This window comes from Stegostoma tigrinum, chromosome 17 (genome assembly GCF_030684315.1).
Source record: "Stegostoma tigrinum isolate sSteTig4 chromosome 17, sSteTig4.hap1, whole genome shotgun sequence".
In the NCBI taxonomy this organism is placed as follows: Eukaryota; Metazoa; Chordata; class Chondrichthyes; order Orectolobiformes; family Stegostomatidae; genus Stegostoma; species Stegostoma tigrinum.
Window position 1 is genome coordinate 38100597 of NC_081370.1, and position 13109 is coordinate 38113705.

General features: G+C 45.0%; 1 protein-coding gene across 6 annotated transcripts in view; it reads right to left on the bottom strand.

Annotated features, from left to right (window-relative positions):
• The window catches only part of btbd10b (BTB (POZ) domain containing 10b), a 99219-nt gene that overhangs the window by 25131 nt on the left and 60979 nt on the right, over window positions 1-13109 (bottom strand). For all 6 annotated transcript variants that reach the window (XM_048545272.2, XM_048545273.2, XM_048545276.1 and 3 more), the window contains 2 exons: window positions 7059-7344; window positions 942-1044 (listed from right to left, as the gene is read on the bottom strand). In XM_048545272.2, the coding sequence (XP_048401229.1) occupies window positions 942-1044; window positions 7059-7344 (389 nt within the window). The remainder of the gene's footprint in view (window positions 1-941; window positions 1045-7058; window positions 7345-13109) is intronic.

Consider the following 13109-nt stretch of genomic DNA (forward strand, 5'->3'; position numbering starts at 1 on the left):
ATCAATGATGTTCAGATCCAAAATAAGTAAAACAAAATAGAAAATGTACTTTCCAATGATACCAGCTGTCAGTACCTGTTAACAACATGTGTGATTACGTGGCTAAAGGAGGAATGGAAACCACTGAAAGTAGAAAAATGTTCATGGCGTAGCAGCATCCTGCTGAGAAGAGTGGAGGCAACATTCATCTGGCAAATTCACATTTGAACTAGGGAATTAACTGTCAGGCCCTGTTTTCTCACATTCAAATTCCCAATAGGAAAGAAAAAACACTTGACAAAGCAATCAAAGTTTTTAAAAAAAAACTTATCCTGGATGACAGTTATATTTATTTTTTAATCTCCTACTCTCTTGTAAACAGAAATATTCTCTGCCTTCTCCAGTACTTTCTGATGTTGCATAAAATGGATATTGTCTACACAGGATACAAGAACAAAACAGATTAACAAAACAGTCATTAATTCCTCAGTAATATCCTTCAATAGGCCAGACTGAACAGATGGAACTGCATTATTCAACCATAAAAACCACCCTCGAGCTTCTGTTGATCAATGAAGAACCTCCTGAACACAGGACCAAATTAAAGTTGTGAAAAAACTGTAAAGCTGCTCACAGTTCAGAAATCAACCCTTGGAGTCCATTTTGCTCATACATCAATATTTTGTTGACTAAAAGCGGGTTTAAAATTATTCTCAAAGTAGAGCATCACTAATGAATATTAATAACACCTCACAAGCTGACTGCAAGCTCAAATTTTATTCAATCACCTTAAGTGTTTCAAAGGATGCAAGTAATCAGTTTTTTTTTGCCATACTTTAAATCATGCTGTTAAGGACAATGACCCAATTTTATTTTGCTACACATTATCTCATGTAGAGCAGATACTGATCAGTTTCTTAAAAGACGTGCACTGGGAGTTTGTCTCAACATGACGGTCTTACCAAAATAGCTCGAAATACTGTGGAGCTGATTCCTTCTGCCACCTCATACTCTCCCTTGTCATTTGGACGTGTGAAATTGTGTTCTCTGCCCGATCCAAACATCCTACAGGAACACAACGTTGTGGTTAGCAATATGGTCACAAATCAAGTTAAAGGGAAAAGCACTCCAAATGTTTGAATTAGAAATGCCTGACAGATGCTGAAACTAGAGCTATAATAACATGAATGCTCCATTTCAAAGAATTAATTAAGCAGAAGAATCAAACCTGAAGGACATTCCACCCTCAATTTTAAATAACTCTAGACTTGAATGTGGAAGGAAAGCAAACAAAACGTGAGAGGACAGCACATTTTTGAAATGCGGCAACACAAAAGCATTAATTGGATTGAATGAATAAATAAAAATTGCATTATTAAATTCCCTGTAATAATTAAGATCCATCCCAGAGTACGGAAGGATGTGGTTATAGAAATGGTGGATACATTGATGGTTATCTTTCAAAATTCTACAGAATCTGAAAAGGTTCCTACAGACTGGAAAGTCGGGAATCGGCTCACAAAAGGGAGGAAGTCAAAATAGGGAGAGCTACAGACCTGTTAGTTTCATGCCAATAGGAGGGAAATGACTTCAATCTTAGTGCTGACAGTGACCGGTTTATTCCTACTTGGTTTTCTACCTGTCAGTCAACTCTGTTTGTATCAGTACATACCCCGAATCCCATGTCCTGTAAATCTGTTTATTGACCTTTTGTGTGAAATGTTATTATAGAGATATAGAGAGCTAAAGCAACGAAAAAGGCCCATCAGCCCATGCCAGTCAAAAACATCTACCTAAGTTCTAAGACAACAAGGTGTAGAGCTGGATGAACACAGCAGGCCAAGCTGCATCAGAGGAGCAGGAAAGCGGACATTTTGGTTTTAGATCCTTCTTCAGAAATGAGGGAGGGGAAGGGGATTCTGAAATAAATAGGGAGAAAGGGGGAGGCAGACAGAAGATGGATAAAGGGGAAAATAGGTGGAAAGGAGACAGACAAGGAGACGGGGTTGGAGCCAGTAAAAGGTGAGTGTAGGTGGGGAGTTAGGGAGGGCTTAGGTCAGTCCAGGGAGAACGGACAAGTCAAGGAGGTGGGATGAGGCTAGTCAGTCGGAGATGGGGTTGGGGCTTGGGCTTGAAGTGGGAGGAGTGGGTAGGTGGGAGGACAGGGAAGGTTGCGAGCTAGGTTGGTTTTGGGTTGCAACTGGGGGAAGGGAGATTTCGAAGCTTGTGAAGCCAACACTGATGCCATTGGGCTGCAAGGTTCCCAAGCGAAATATGAGACGGTGTTCCTGCAACCATCAGGTGGCTTTGTTATGGTACTGGAGGCGGCTCAGGATAGACATGTCATCCAAGGAGTGGGAGGGGGAGTTGAAATAGTTTGCGACTGAGGTGCCAAGATAATAAAATGTGAGGCTGGATGAACACAGCAGGCCAAGCAGCATCTCAGGAGCACAAAAGCTGACGTTTCGGGCCTAGACCCTTCATCAGAGAGGGGGATGGGGGGAGGGAACTGGAATAAATAGGGAGAGAGGGGGAGGCGGACCGAAGATGGAGAGTAAAGAAGATAGGTGGAGAAGGTGTGGGTGGGGAGGTAGGGAGGGGATAGGTCAGTCCAGGGAAGACGGACAGGTCAAGCAGGTGGGATGAGGTTAGTAGGTAGCTGGGGGTGCGGCTTGGGGTGGGAGGAAGGGATGGGTGAGAGGAAGAACCGGTTAGGGAGGCAGAGACAGGTTGGACTGGTTTTGGGATGCAGTGGGTGGGGGGGAAGAGCTGGGCTGGTTGTGTGGTGCAGTGGGGGGAGGGGATGAACTGGGCTGGTTTAGGGATGCAGTGGGGGAAGGGGAGATTTTGAAACTGGTGAAGTCCACATTGATACCATATGGCTGCAGGGTTCCCAGGCGGAATATGAGTTGCTGTTCCTGCAACCTTCGGGTGGCATCATTGTGGCAGTGCAGGAGGCCCATGATGGACATGTCATCAAGAGAATGGGAGGGGGAGTGGAAATGGTTTGCGACTGGGAGGTGCAGTTGTTTGTTGCGAACTGAGCGGAGGTGTTCTGCAAAGCGGTCCCCAAGCCTCCGCTTGGTTTCCCCAATGTAGAGAAAGCCGCACCGGGTACAGTGGATGCAGTATACCACATTGGCAGATGTGCAGGTGAACCTCTGCTTAATGTGGAATGTCATCTTGGGGCCTGGGATGGGGGTGAGGGAGGAGGTGTGGGGACAAGTGTAGCATTTCCTGCGGTTGCAGGGGAAGGTGCCGGGTGTGGTGGGGTTGGAGGGCAGTGTGGAGCGAACAAGGGAGTCACGGAGAGAGTGGTCTCTCCGGAAAGCAGACAGGGGTGGGGATGGAAAAATGTCTTGGGTGGTGGGGTCGGATTGTAAATGGCGGAAGTGTCGGAGGATAATGCGTTGTATCCGGAGGTGTAAATGGCGGAAGTGTCGGAGGATAATGCGTTGTATCCGGAGGTCCATTTCAAGCCCACCGACTCCCACAGCTACCTAGAATACACCTCCTCCCACCCACCCTCCTGCAAAAATTCCATCCCCTATTCCCAATTCCTCCGCCTCCGCCGCATCTGCTCCCACGATAAGACATTCCACTCCCGCACATCCCAGATGTCCAAGTTCTTTAAGGACCGCAACTTCCCCCCCACGGTGATTGAGAACGCCCTTGACCGCGTCTCCCGCATTTCCCGCGACACATCCCTCACACCCCGCCCCCGCCACAACCGCCCCAAGAGGATCCCCCTCGTTCTCACACACCACCCTACCAACCTCCGGATACAACGCATTATCCTCCGACACTTCCGCCATTTACAATCCGACCCCACCACCCAAGACATTTTTCCATCCCCACCCCTGTCTGCTTTCCGGAGAGACCACTCTCTCCGTGACTCCCTTGTTCGCTCCACACTGCCCTCCAACCCCACCACACCTGGCACCTTCCCCTGCAACCGCAGGAAATGCTACACTTGTCCCCACACCTCCTCCCTCACCCCCATCCCAGGCCCCAAGATGACATTCCACATTAAGCAGAGGTTCACCTGCACATCTGCCAATGTGGTATACTGCATCCACTGTACCCGGTGCGGCTTTCTCTACATTGGGGAAACCAAGCGGAGGCTTGGGGACCGCTTTGCAGAACACCTCCGCTCAGTTCGCAACAAACAACTGCACCTCCCAGTCGCAAACCATTTCCACTCCCCCTCCCATTCTCTTGATGACATGTCCATCATGGGCCTCCTGCACTGCCACAATGATGCCACCCGAAGGTTGCAGGAACAGCAACTCATATTCCGCCTGGGAACCCTGCAGCCATATGGTATCAATGTGGACTTCACCAGTTTCAAAATCTCCCCTTCCCCCACTGCATCCCTAAACCAGCCCAGTTCATCCCCTCCCCCCACTGCACCACACAACCAGCCCAGCTCTTCCCCCCCACCCACTGCATCCCAAAACCAGTCCAACCTGTCTCTGCCTCCCTAACCGGTTCTTCCTCTCACCCATCCCTTCCTCCCACCCCAAGCCGCACCCCCAGCTACCTACTAACCTCATCCCACCTGCTTGACCTGTCCGTCTTCCCTGGACTGACCTATCCCCTCCCTACCTCCCCACCCACACCTTCTCCACCTATCTTCTTTACTCTCCATCTTCGGTCCGCCTCCCCCTCTCTCCCTATTTATTCCAGTTCCCTCCCCCCATCCCCCTCTCTGATGAAGGGTCTAGGCCCGAAACGTCAGCTTTTGTGCTCCTGAGATGCTGCTTGGCCTGCTGTGTTCATCCAGCCTCACATTTTATTATCTTGGAATCTCCAGCATCTGCAGTTCCCATTATCTCTGCGACTGAGGTGCAGTTGTTTGATGTGAACCGAGTGTAGGTGTTCCACAAAGTGGTCCCCAAGCCTCCACTTGGTTTCCCCGGTGTAGAGGAGGCCACAACGGGAACAGTAGATACAGTATACTCCATTTGCAGATATGCAAGTGAACATCTGTTTGATATGGAAGGTCTTAGGGCCTGGGACGGGGCTGATTGGGGAAGCGTAGGGGCAGGTGCATCACTTCCAGCCGTTGCAGGGAATAGTGCCGGGGGTGGTGGGGAGTGGGGAGTGTGGAGTGGACGAGGGAATTGTCCCTCCGGAAAGCAGACAAGGGTGGGGGGGGATAAAATGTCTTTGGTAGTGGGGTAGATGGCGGAAGTGTCGGAGGGCGATGCGTCGGTTCTGGAAGTTAGTCCCACCTCGCTCTATTCAGAAGGAGAGTCTAGACCCGAAATGTCAGCTTTCCTGCTCCTCTGATGCTGCTTGGTCTGCTGTGTTCATCCAGCTCGACAGCTTGTCGTCTTAGAACTTAAGCAGATGTTTTTGACTGGCATGGGCTGATGGGCCTTTTTCATTGCTGTAGCTCTCTATGTCTTGAAAGTAACATTTCACACAAAAGGTCAATAAACAGATTTACAGGACGTGGGATTCGGGGTATATACTGATAGAGTTGATTGACAGGTAGAAAACAGTAGGAATAAACAGGTCACTGTCAGCGTGGTAGGCTATTACTTGTAAAATAACTCAGATGCAGAGTTGTGGCCTCAGCTGTTCATAATCTATGGAAATGATGTGGATGTGAAATAAAATGCAATATTTCCAAATTTGCTGATAACATTTCAAAGTTACATGCAAATACCAGATGTGAGCAAGCATCAAGGTACAGGCTAGGTGAATAAGCAAGTCTATGGCACATGAAATCGATTGTGAATAAACAAGTTATATACTTTGGTGGGAAGAAAAACAAAGAATATTGCATAAATCAACACAGGTTGGGAAGTGCAAGTATAGCAAGCAATTAAAAATGACAATGGCATGTTGGCCTTCACCACGATGGGATTTGAGCACAGAAGTAAAGATGTCTTGCTGCAACTATATGATGTCTTGATAAGATTGCACCTGGAGTACTACGTACTAATTTGGTTACATCCAAGCAACGATATAGACAGAATGCAAATGAGACTTGCCATATTAACCTCTGGGTGAGTGGGATTATCTTCTGAGGAGAGTTTGAGGCAGTTGGGCTTGTGTTTGAAGGTTTAGAAGACTGAAAAGTCATCTAATTGAAACTTATAATATTTACAGAGAGTGACAAGGTGGATATCGATTGGCTAGACAGTCTAGAGCAGAGGACATAGGGACAAAGACTCAGAATCGGATGAGGAGGAATTTCTTTACTCAGAGGGTGGTGACCCTTTGGCATTCTCTACTTTGGCTTTCTCTACCCTAGGGTTCACCACCCTAGAAGACAGCTTATTATCGATGTTGAAACTATTGTAGATAACATAAAAGGGATGCAGGGATAAAGTGTAGGAAAGTGGTGCTGTAGTAGATGATCAGTCTTGATCTAAATGAATGTCAAAGCAGTCTAACGATCCAGTAGATTTCAAATGGTGCATGATAAAGATGAGAAGGTGCTGCTTTATCTGCTGACACCATGCACCCATATTATGGAAGTGCGGTGAACAACTCACAGCATCTGATTACCAAATGGCACTAACATCAGCGCATGGGGCAGCTAAGTCTTTCATCTTTGGGCTTTGCCCCTTTTCTGGGGTTAAAAGCTAGGTCACACAGTGCTGTACCACAGGCGACATGGACAACGCCAGTGAAACGGAGAACATGGAGTGCAGAATCTGCAGCCCGCAAAACTGTCCCTTTGTTACAGCCAAATCTGGTTCAGCGCCTTATCCAAGCCCTGTGTAGTCGGGGGTTGGGGGGTGCAGTTGCTGCTGCTGCTACAGACCAGTCTTGCTTGCTATGATTGGGCTGCACAGTGGTGGACGGATTATTTTGTGGCGCGGGGGTGCAAGGGGGGAGGTAGGGCAGGGTTCTCATGGATAGCTCAGGTGTTTCCTTTCCTACTACTGCAGTAAAAGCGAGTAAATGTGACACTCCTTGGTAATCTATTCAGTTGAACAAAATGTATGAGTCTTTGAACTGTTTGTCTCACTGAACTGTGCCACAGTCCTGAAAAGATTGGGAACCACTTGAATACTCTATTCCTGCTCTTCCATTGCTACAATCGTGATATAGCTCACCTGCCCAGCATTGTATTGGGTTGTGCAGTAAAAATAGAAGGATCCACAACAAATCTGGTGTTGTCAACAATAAGCGTAACCCGTTCTGAAGTGCGGATGCTTCGAGTTCCTTCTTTGACATTTTCATACACAAAAACCATTTCTCCTCCTGATTTGCATGTTCCATCGACAGTGGGTTGATTACAATTTCGGCTGATATTGCCGACACTGCTGGAGCCATTTGGGGAAATCTTTTGAAGACGAGGGCTGCTTGGCCTCGATGTTGAAGTGTGATCCTTTTCTCTGTCTACAAGCAAAAAACATGGCAAAGTAAGAATTATCCATCTGAATTTGCAAACACCTTCACATCACTCCATATTGCATGTAATTCACCCAAACAATCAAGCGAAAGGCGAGTATCTTTGTTTAGGTTGCCTGGGAATATTAATTTCGCTGTAGAATTAATTCCCCAGATATTCAGTCAAGTCCAAATCAGATTTAGTGAAATAAAAAGATTGATCACAAACTACATTGTTACCATCAACCAGTGCAACAAACTGGCACAGCTCTGCTCCATGTTGGTGAGAGAATGTCAAGTTAGTATTTTTGTGGAGTAAGTTAGAGATGGAGACAGAGGAAACAAGGCAATGGAGAGACTTCAAAACAAGAATGAGAACTTTAAAACTGGAGCCAGAAGCCAACTTAAGCACAAAGGTGATGAGTGAGTAACACTTGCACAAGTTAGAGATTATAGCAGCAAATTGCATTGTTAGATGATACACGTGTATACAAAAATGATAGATTTGAGAACATCAAATTCATAACATGTAACTGAGCATACAGCAACAAAACTACCTGAAGTAATGATATATAAAAATTTAGGACAAGAATAGCTTAAATCCTGCAGTAACTGGCAATTTAACCTTTCACCTACAGTTAGTGGGCACTGGTTGCAAACTGCTTTTATTAAACTGTTCATGTAATCTGAACCACTTGCGACTCCCTTGTAAGGCCATTACAAGAGCTCATCAATAAATCTGTTGTTACACTATGCACTTGGCTCGATCGCTATCACATCATGTGTCCATTCTTCCACTTTCCAAAAGGGGAATTTCCTAATGTTGCTGGCAGAAATTATAATTGCAAGTAGTTTTTTTACAGGCTTTACAACTTCACAAGCTATAGCTCTGACATGAGCAAGCAGAAGTTAGATCTTCTAAAGGTTGGTCCATAAATCTAGGAAGTACATTCCATAAATACTACAACCACATGATTGAGCAATCAATAGAGAGGTGTTAGTCACTTAGCTAATTCCAACTACAAATCAGTGTTCTTACAGGGAGAGAAAGTAACAACGGGGGGCGGGGGGTAGTTTGCTTGTGTTTCAATACATCTTGGGTGCTGTGGGTGAAATAGAATACCACATGTGGTCTTATTCCCTTTCTTAAAAACAAAAAAAGCTCAAATCCCTATGTTGCTTTGCATCTACCAAATGGCAGACATGTGCAACTGCAATATTTCAGTTAGATGCTGGCTCCTGATCTTCAGTCATTACCTGTACACTTTGAAGCAGTGTGTGCATGCATGTGAATGGAAGAGAATTTTAAAACCAGCCTCCTAAAACTGAAACAAATATATCCAACCTATTTTATGTTCAATGACTGCACACAAAAGAACCAGTTTTACAAAAAAAGTCATCACACTGGTACCCACATATTGTAGGCTAAGTAGCAAGAAAGTAATATCCATCAATGGAGATGGATTCAAGAGTGAGCCTCTTGGGAATAGTGAACCTAGTTACATTGGCTTGTTCTCATTAACAAAGTTGCATAACAGCAGATCCCAGCTGAGGAAACTAAGGAGCTAGGAGCCCTAGAAAATACTCTAATATCCTTTATACTACAGTGCGCCAGTGAGGGGTGGGGATGGGCCAGCACTAGTAAACACAGCATCTTGAACAGTCTGCACCATATGGCGATATTTATAGCTGTGTATCACAAGCCTTCTCTGCCACTAACGCATGCAGAGTGTTAAACTGATTCATCATCACTTTAGAACATTTTCAGAAGTGCATCAGAAAGATATTTTTCAGCAGCAGCAAAGTGGCATCACGTAATCTGTTAAGGGGGAGAATCTATAGTCATAACCTACCTTTATTGACACCTCAAAATATTTTACAAACTTCAAAGTGCAGTGTGCTGTTTTGCAGCCAAATCCAGACAACCTATGTTTTAATGATGATTCAGAGATAGTGGGAACTGCCAGTGCTGGAGAATCTGAGATAACAAAGTGTAGAGCTGAATGAACACAGCAGGCCAAGCAACATCAGAGGAGCAGGAAAGCTGACGTCTCGGGTCTGGAGGTCCAGACCCGAGACGTCAGCTTTCCTGCTCGGCCTGCTGTGTTCATCCAGCTCTACACCTCGTTATTTCAATCTTTTAATGATATAGGTTGAGGAATAGATATTGGTTGGGAGACAGGAGAGCACCATCATTCTTTGACAAATAGTGTCATGGATCTATTACAGTTATGAAAGAGCGGAAAGGTTCATTTAACTGAATGACATCACCTCAAATGGTACAGCATGAGGGGAGGCAATGACCTGGTGGTATTTTCACGGGACTGTTAACCCAGAGACTCAGATAACGTTCTGAAGACCCGGCTCTGAATCCTGCCACAGCAGATGGTGAAATTTGAATTCAATAAAAATCTGTAATTAAAAATCTAATGATGACCATGAGTCCATTGTTCATCGTTAAGAAAAAGCCATCTGGTTCACCAATGTCCTTTACGGAAGGAAACTGCCATCCCTACCTGGTCTGACCTACATGTGACTCCAGACCCACAGCAATGTTGTTGACTCTTAACTGCCCTCTAGATAATTCAGCTTGGGACATAATTGCTGCCAAACTGGCAACCTCCTCATCCCACCAATGATTAAAGGAGTATGCGCTGCATATTAGCCTATCTGTGGATTACAGTCTTTGCAGCATTGCTTAAACACAGTCTTTTGATTCAGAGGCAAGAATACCAGAGAGCCAACAGGGAGAAGGCTGCAAGATAGGCTACTATTCTGAGGATACTGCTGCTCCTCCAAAGAGGAGCTGAAGATGAGCAGCTAGCAACTTCAGTGTAAATGCCCACTGAAGAGAAACTCAGCATTTATGTAGCACTTGATCACACGGCAGGATACCTTAAGTGCTTTGCAGAGAATAAATTACTTTGTAAAATGTGGTCATGGCTCAGTCAGTCATGACAATAAATCATTCCAGTAAGGCACCCTGGCAACAAATAATTATTAATCTGGCTTTGAGAACTGGTTGCCCATGACACCAAGAAGAGTCCTTCTTCATTTGTTAGGCATAAAAGTCTGCTTAGCATCTCATTCACAGAAAAATGCACCTCCAGTAATTTAGAACACCCTCTGTACGTCAGAGAAGTGTCAGTATAGATAGTGCATTGGCCAAAGTGCCACATTTTTAAGGGGAGCAATTAAATTGCACTGATTTTGATCAACCGAATGTAGCTGTCTTAAACTCCCATGATAATAGTTTCTGGTTTAGCTTTGCCAACTCTTAGACCGTAAGACCACAGGACATAGGAGCAGAAATTAGGCCATTTGGTCCATCGAGTCGGCTCCACCATTGAATCATGGCTGATAAGTTTCTCAACCCCATTCTCCTGCTTCCTCCCCATAACCCTTGATCCCCATGACATTCAATCTCCATCATAAATATAAGACCATAAGACAGAGGAGTGGAAGTAAGGCCATTCGGCCCATCTACTTCATGACCAGATGTCCACAGCCTTCTGTGGCAGTGAATTCCATAGATTGACCACTCTCTGGCTGAAGAAGTTTCTCCTTATCTCCAATCTAAAAGGTCTTCCCCTTACTCTAAGGCTGTGCACTCAGGTCCTAGACTCTCCTACCAATGGAAACATCTTCCCAACATCCACTCTGTCCAGGCCATTCAATCAGTTTCAATTAGATCCGCTCTCATCCTTCTAAACTCCAAGTAAGATCCAGGGTCCTTAAACATTCCTGGGACCATTCTCGTGAATCTCCTCTGAACCCACTCCAGGGCCAGTACACTTTTCCTGAGATATGGGGCCCAAAACTGCACACAATACTCTAAATGTGGCCTGACCAGAGCCTTACAGAGCCTCAGAAATACATCCCTGCTTTTATATCCATTAGCTCTCAAAATAAATGACAAAGTTGCATTTGCCTTCCTGACTACTGACTCAACCTGCAAGTTTACCTTCAGAGAATCCTCGACTTGAACTACCAAGTCTCTTGGCACTTCAGACTTGAATCTTCTCCCCATTTAGAATATAGTCCTTACTTCTACTCTTCTTACCAACGTGCATAACCTCACACTTTCCCATGTCGTACTCCACCTACCACTTCTTTGCCAACTCTTCTAACCTGTCCAAATCCTTTCACAGCCTACCCGCATCCTCAATACTACCTGTCCCTCTACTTATCTTTGTGCCATCTGCAAACTTAGACAGAATGCTCTCAGTTTCTTCTGCTAGATCATTAATGTATAAAGTGAAAAGTTGTGGTCCCAGCACTGACCCTTACGGAAGGCCATTTTTCACCAGCTGCCATCCCGAGAAAGACTCTTTTCAGCCCACTTTCTGCCAGACAGCCAATCTTCTATCCATGCTAATACCTTGCCTCTAACACCCTGAGCCCTGTATAACTCTGCGGACTCTTGTACAGCACCTTGTCGAAGGCCTTTTTGAAGTCCCGGTAGATAACATCTACTGGATCTCCCTACTCTAGCCTACTCTATTTCCTCAAATAATTCTAACAGATTTGTCTGGCATGACTTCCCCTTGATGCATGCTGACTTTGCCTTATTTCAGCATGCACTTACAAGTTTTGAGAAATCTCATCCTTCACGTTGGACTCTTACCCATGACCGGGGTTAGGCTAATCGGCCTGTAACTTTCAGCCTTTCATCTAATTCCCTTTTTAAACTGGGGTGTCATGTTAGCACTTTTCCAGTCCACTTCTGACTCTAGTGATTCCTGAAAGATCACCACTAACACCTCCATTATATCTTCAGCTATCTCCTTAAGAACTCTGGAGTATATGCTACGCGCTCCTGGGTGATTTCTCCATCTTCAGGCCACTCAGTTTTTCTAGCACCTTCTCCTTGGTATTGGCCACCATGCTCATCTCTGCCCTCTGACTTACTTGAATCTTTGGGAGATTATTTGTATCTTCCACAAAGTAAGACAAAGTAATTAGTCAGCTCCTCAGCCATTTCATTGATCCCCAGTACGATCCCTCCAGCATCATTTTCTATTGTTCCAATGTCCACTTTTATCTCTCTTTTGCCCTTTGTATATCTAAAGAAACTCTTACAGTCCACCTTCATATTACAGGCCAGCTTACCTACATATTTAATATTTTCCCTCTTTTTTTGTTGCCTCTCTGTTGGTCTTTGTAAGGTTCCCAATCCTCTGGTTTCCCACTGCCGTTTACCATATTATATGCTTTCTCTTTTGCTTTCATGCTATCCCTGACTTCCGCAGTCAGCCATGGTTGCTTCATTGTCCCTATACCGTGCTTCTTTTTCCTAGGGATGAATTTTTGTTGTGTCTCCTGAATTACTCCCAGAAATACCTGCCATTGCTGTTCTACTGCCTTTCCTGCTAGGCTCCTCTTCCAGTCAATTCTGCCCAGCTCCTCCCTCATGCCTCTGTAGCTGTCTTTATTTAGCTGTAATCTCCCTCTGATTCTATCTTCTTCCTCTCAAATTGCAGTGTAAATTCAATCATATTGTGATCACCGCCTCATAAGGGTTCCTTCACCTTAAGCTCCCTTATTGAGTCTACCTAAATGCACAACACTTAATCCAGTATTGCCTGTTCCACTAGTGGGGTCCACCACAGGCTGCTCCAAAAGGCTCTTCCTTTAAAGATGCGTTTAAGACTAAGTATATTTTATGAAATTTGCTTCTCCAGTTTCTGCTGAAACAAATATTCGCCAAAAATTATAAAACACCAAAGTTATAACTTTTAGACTTCTGCATATTGACAAATAACAAATATTAA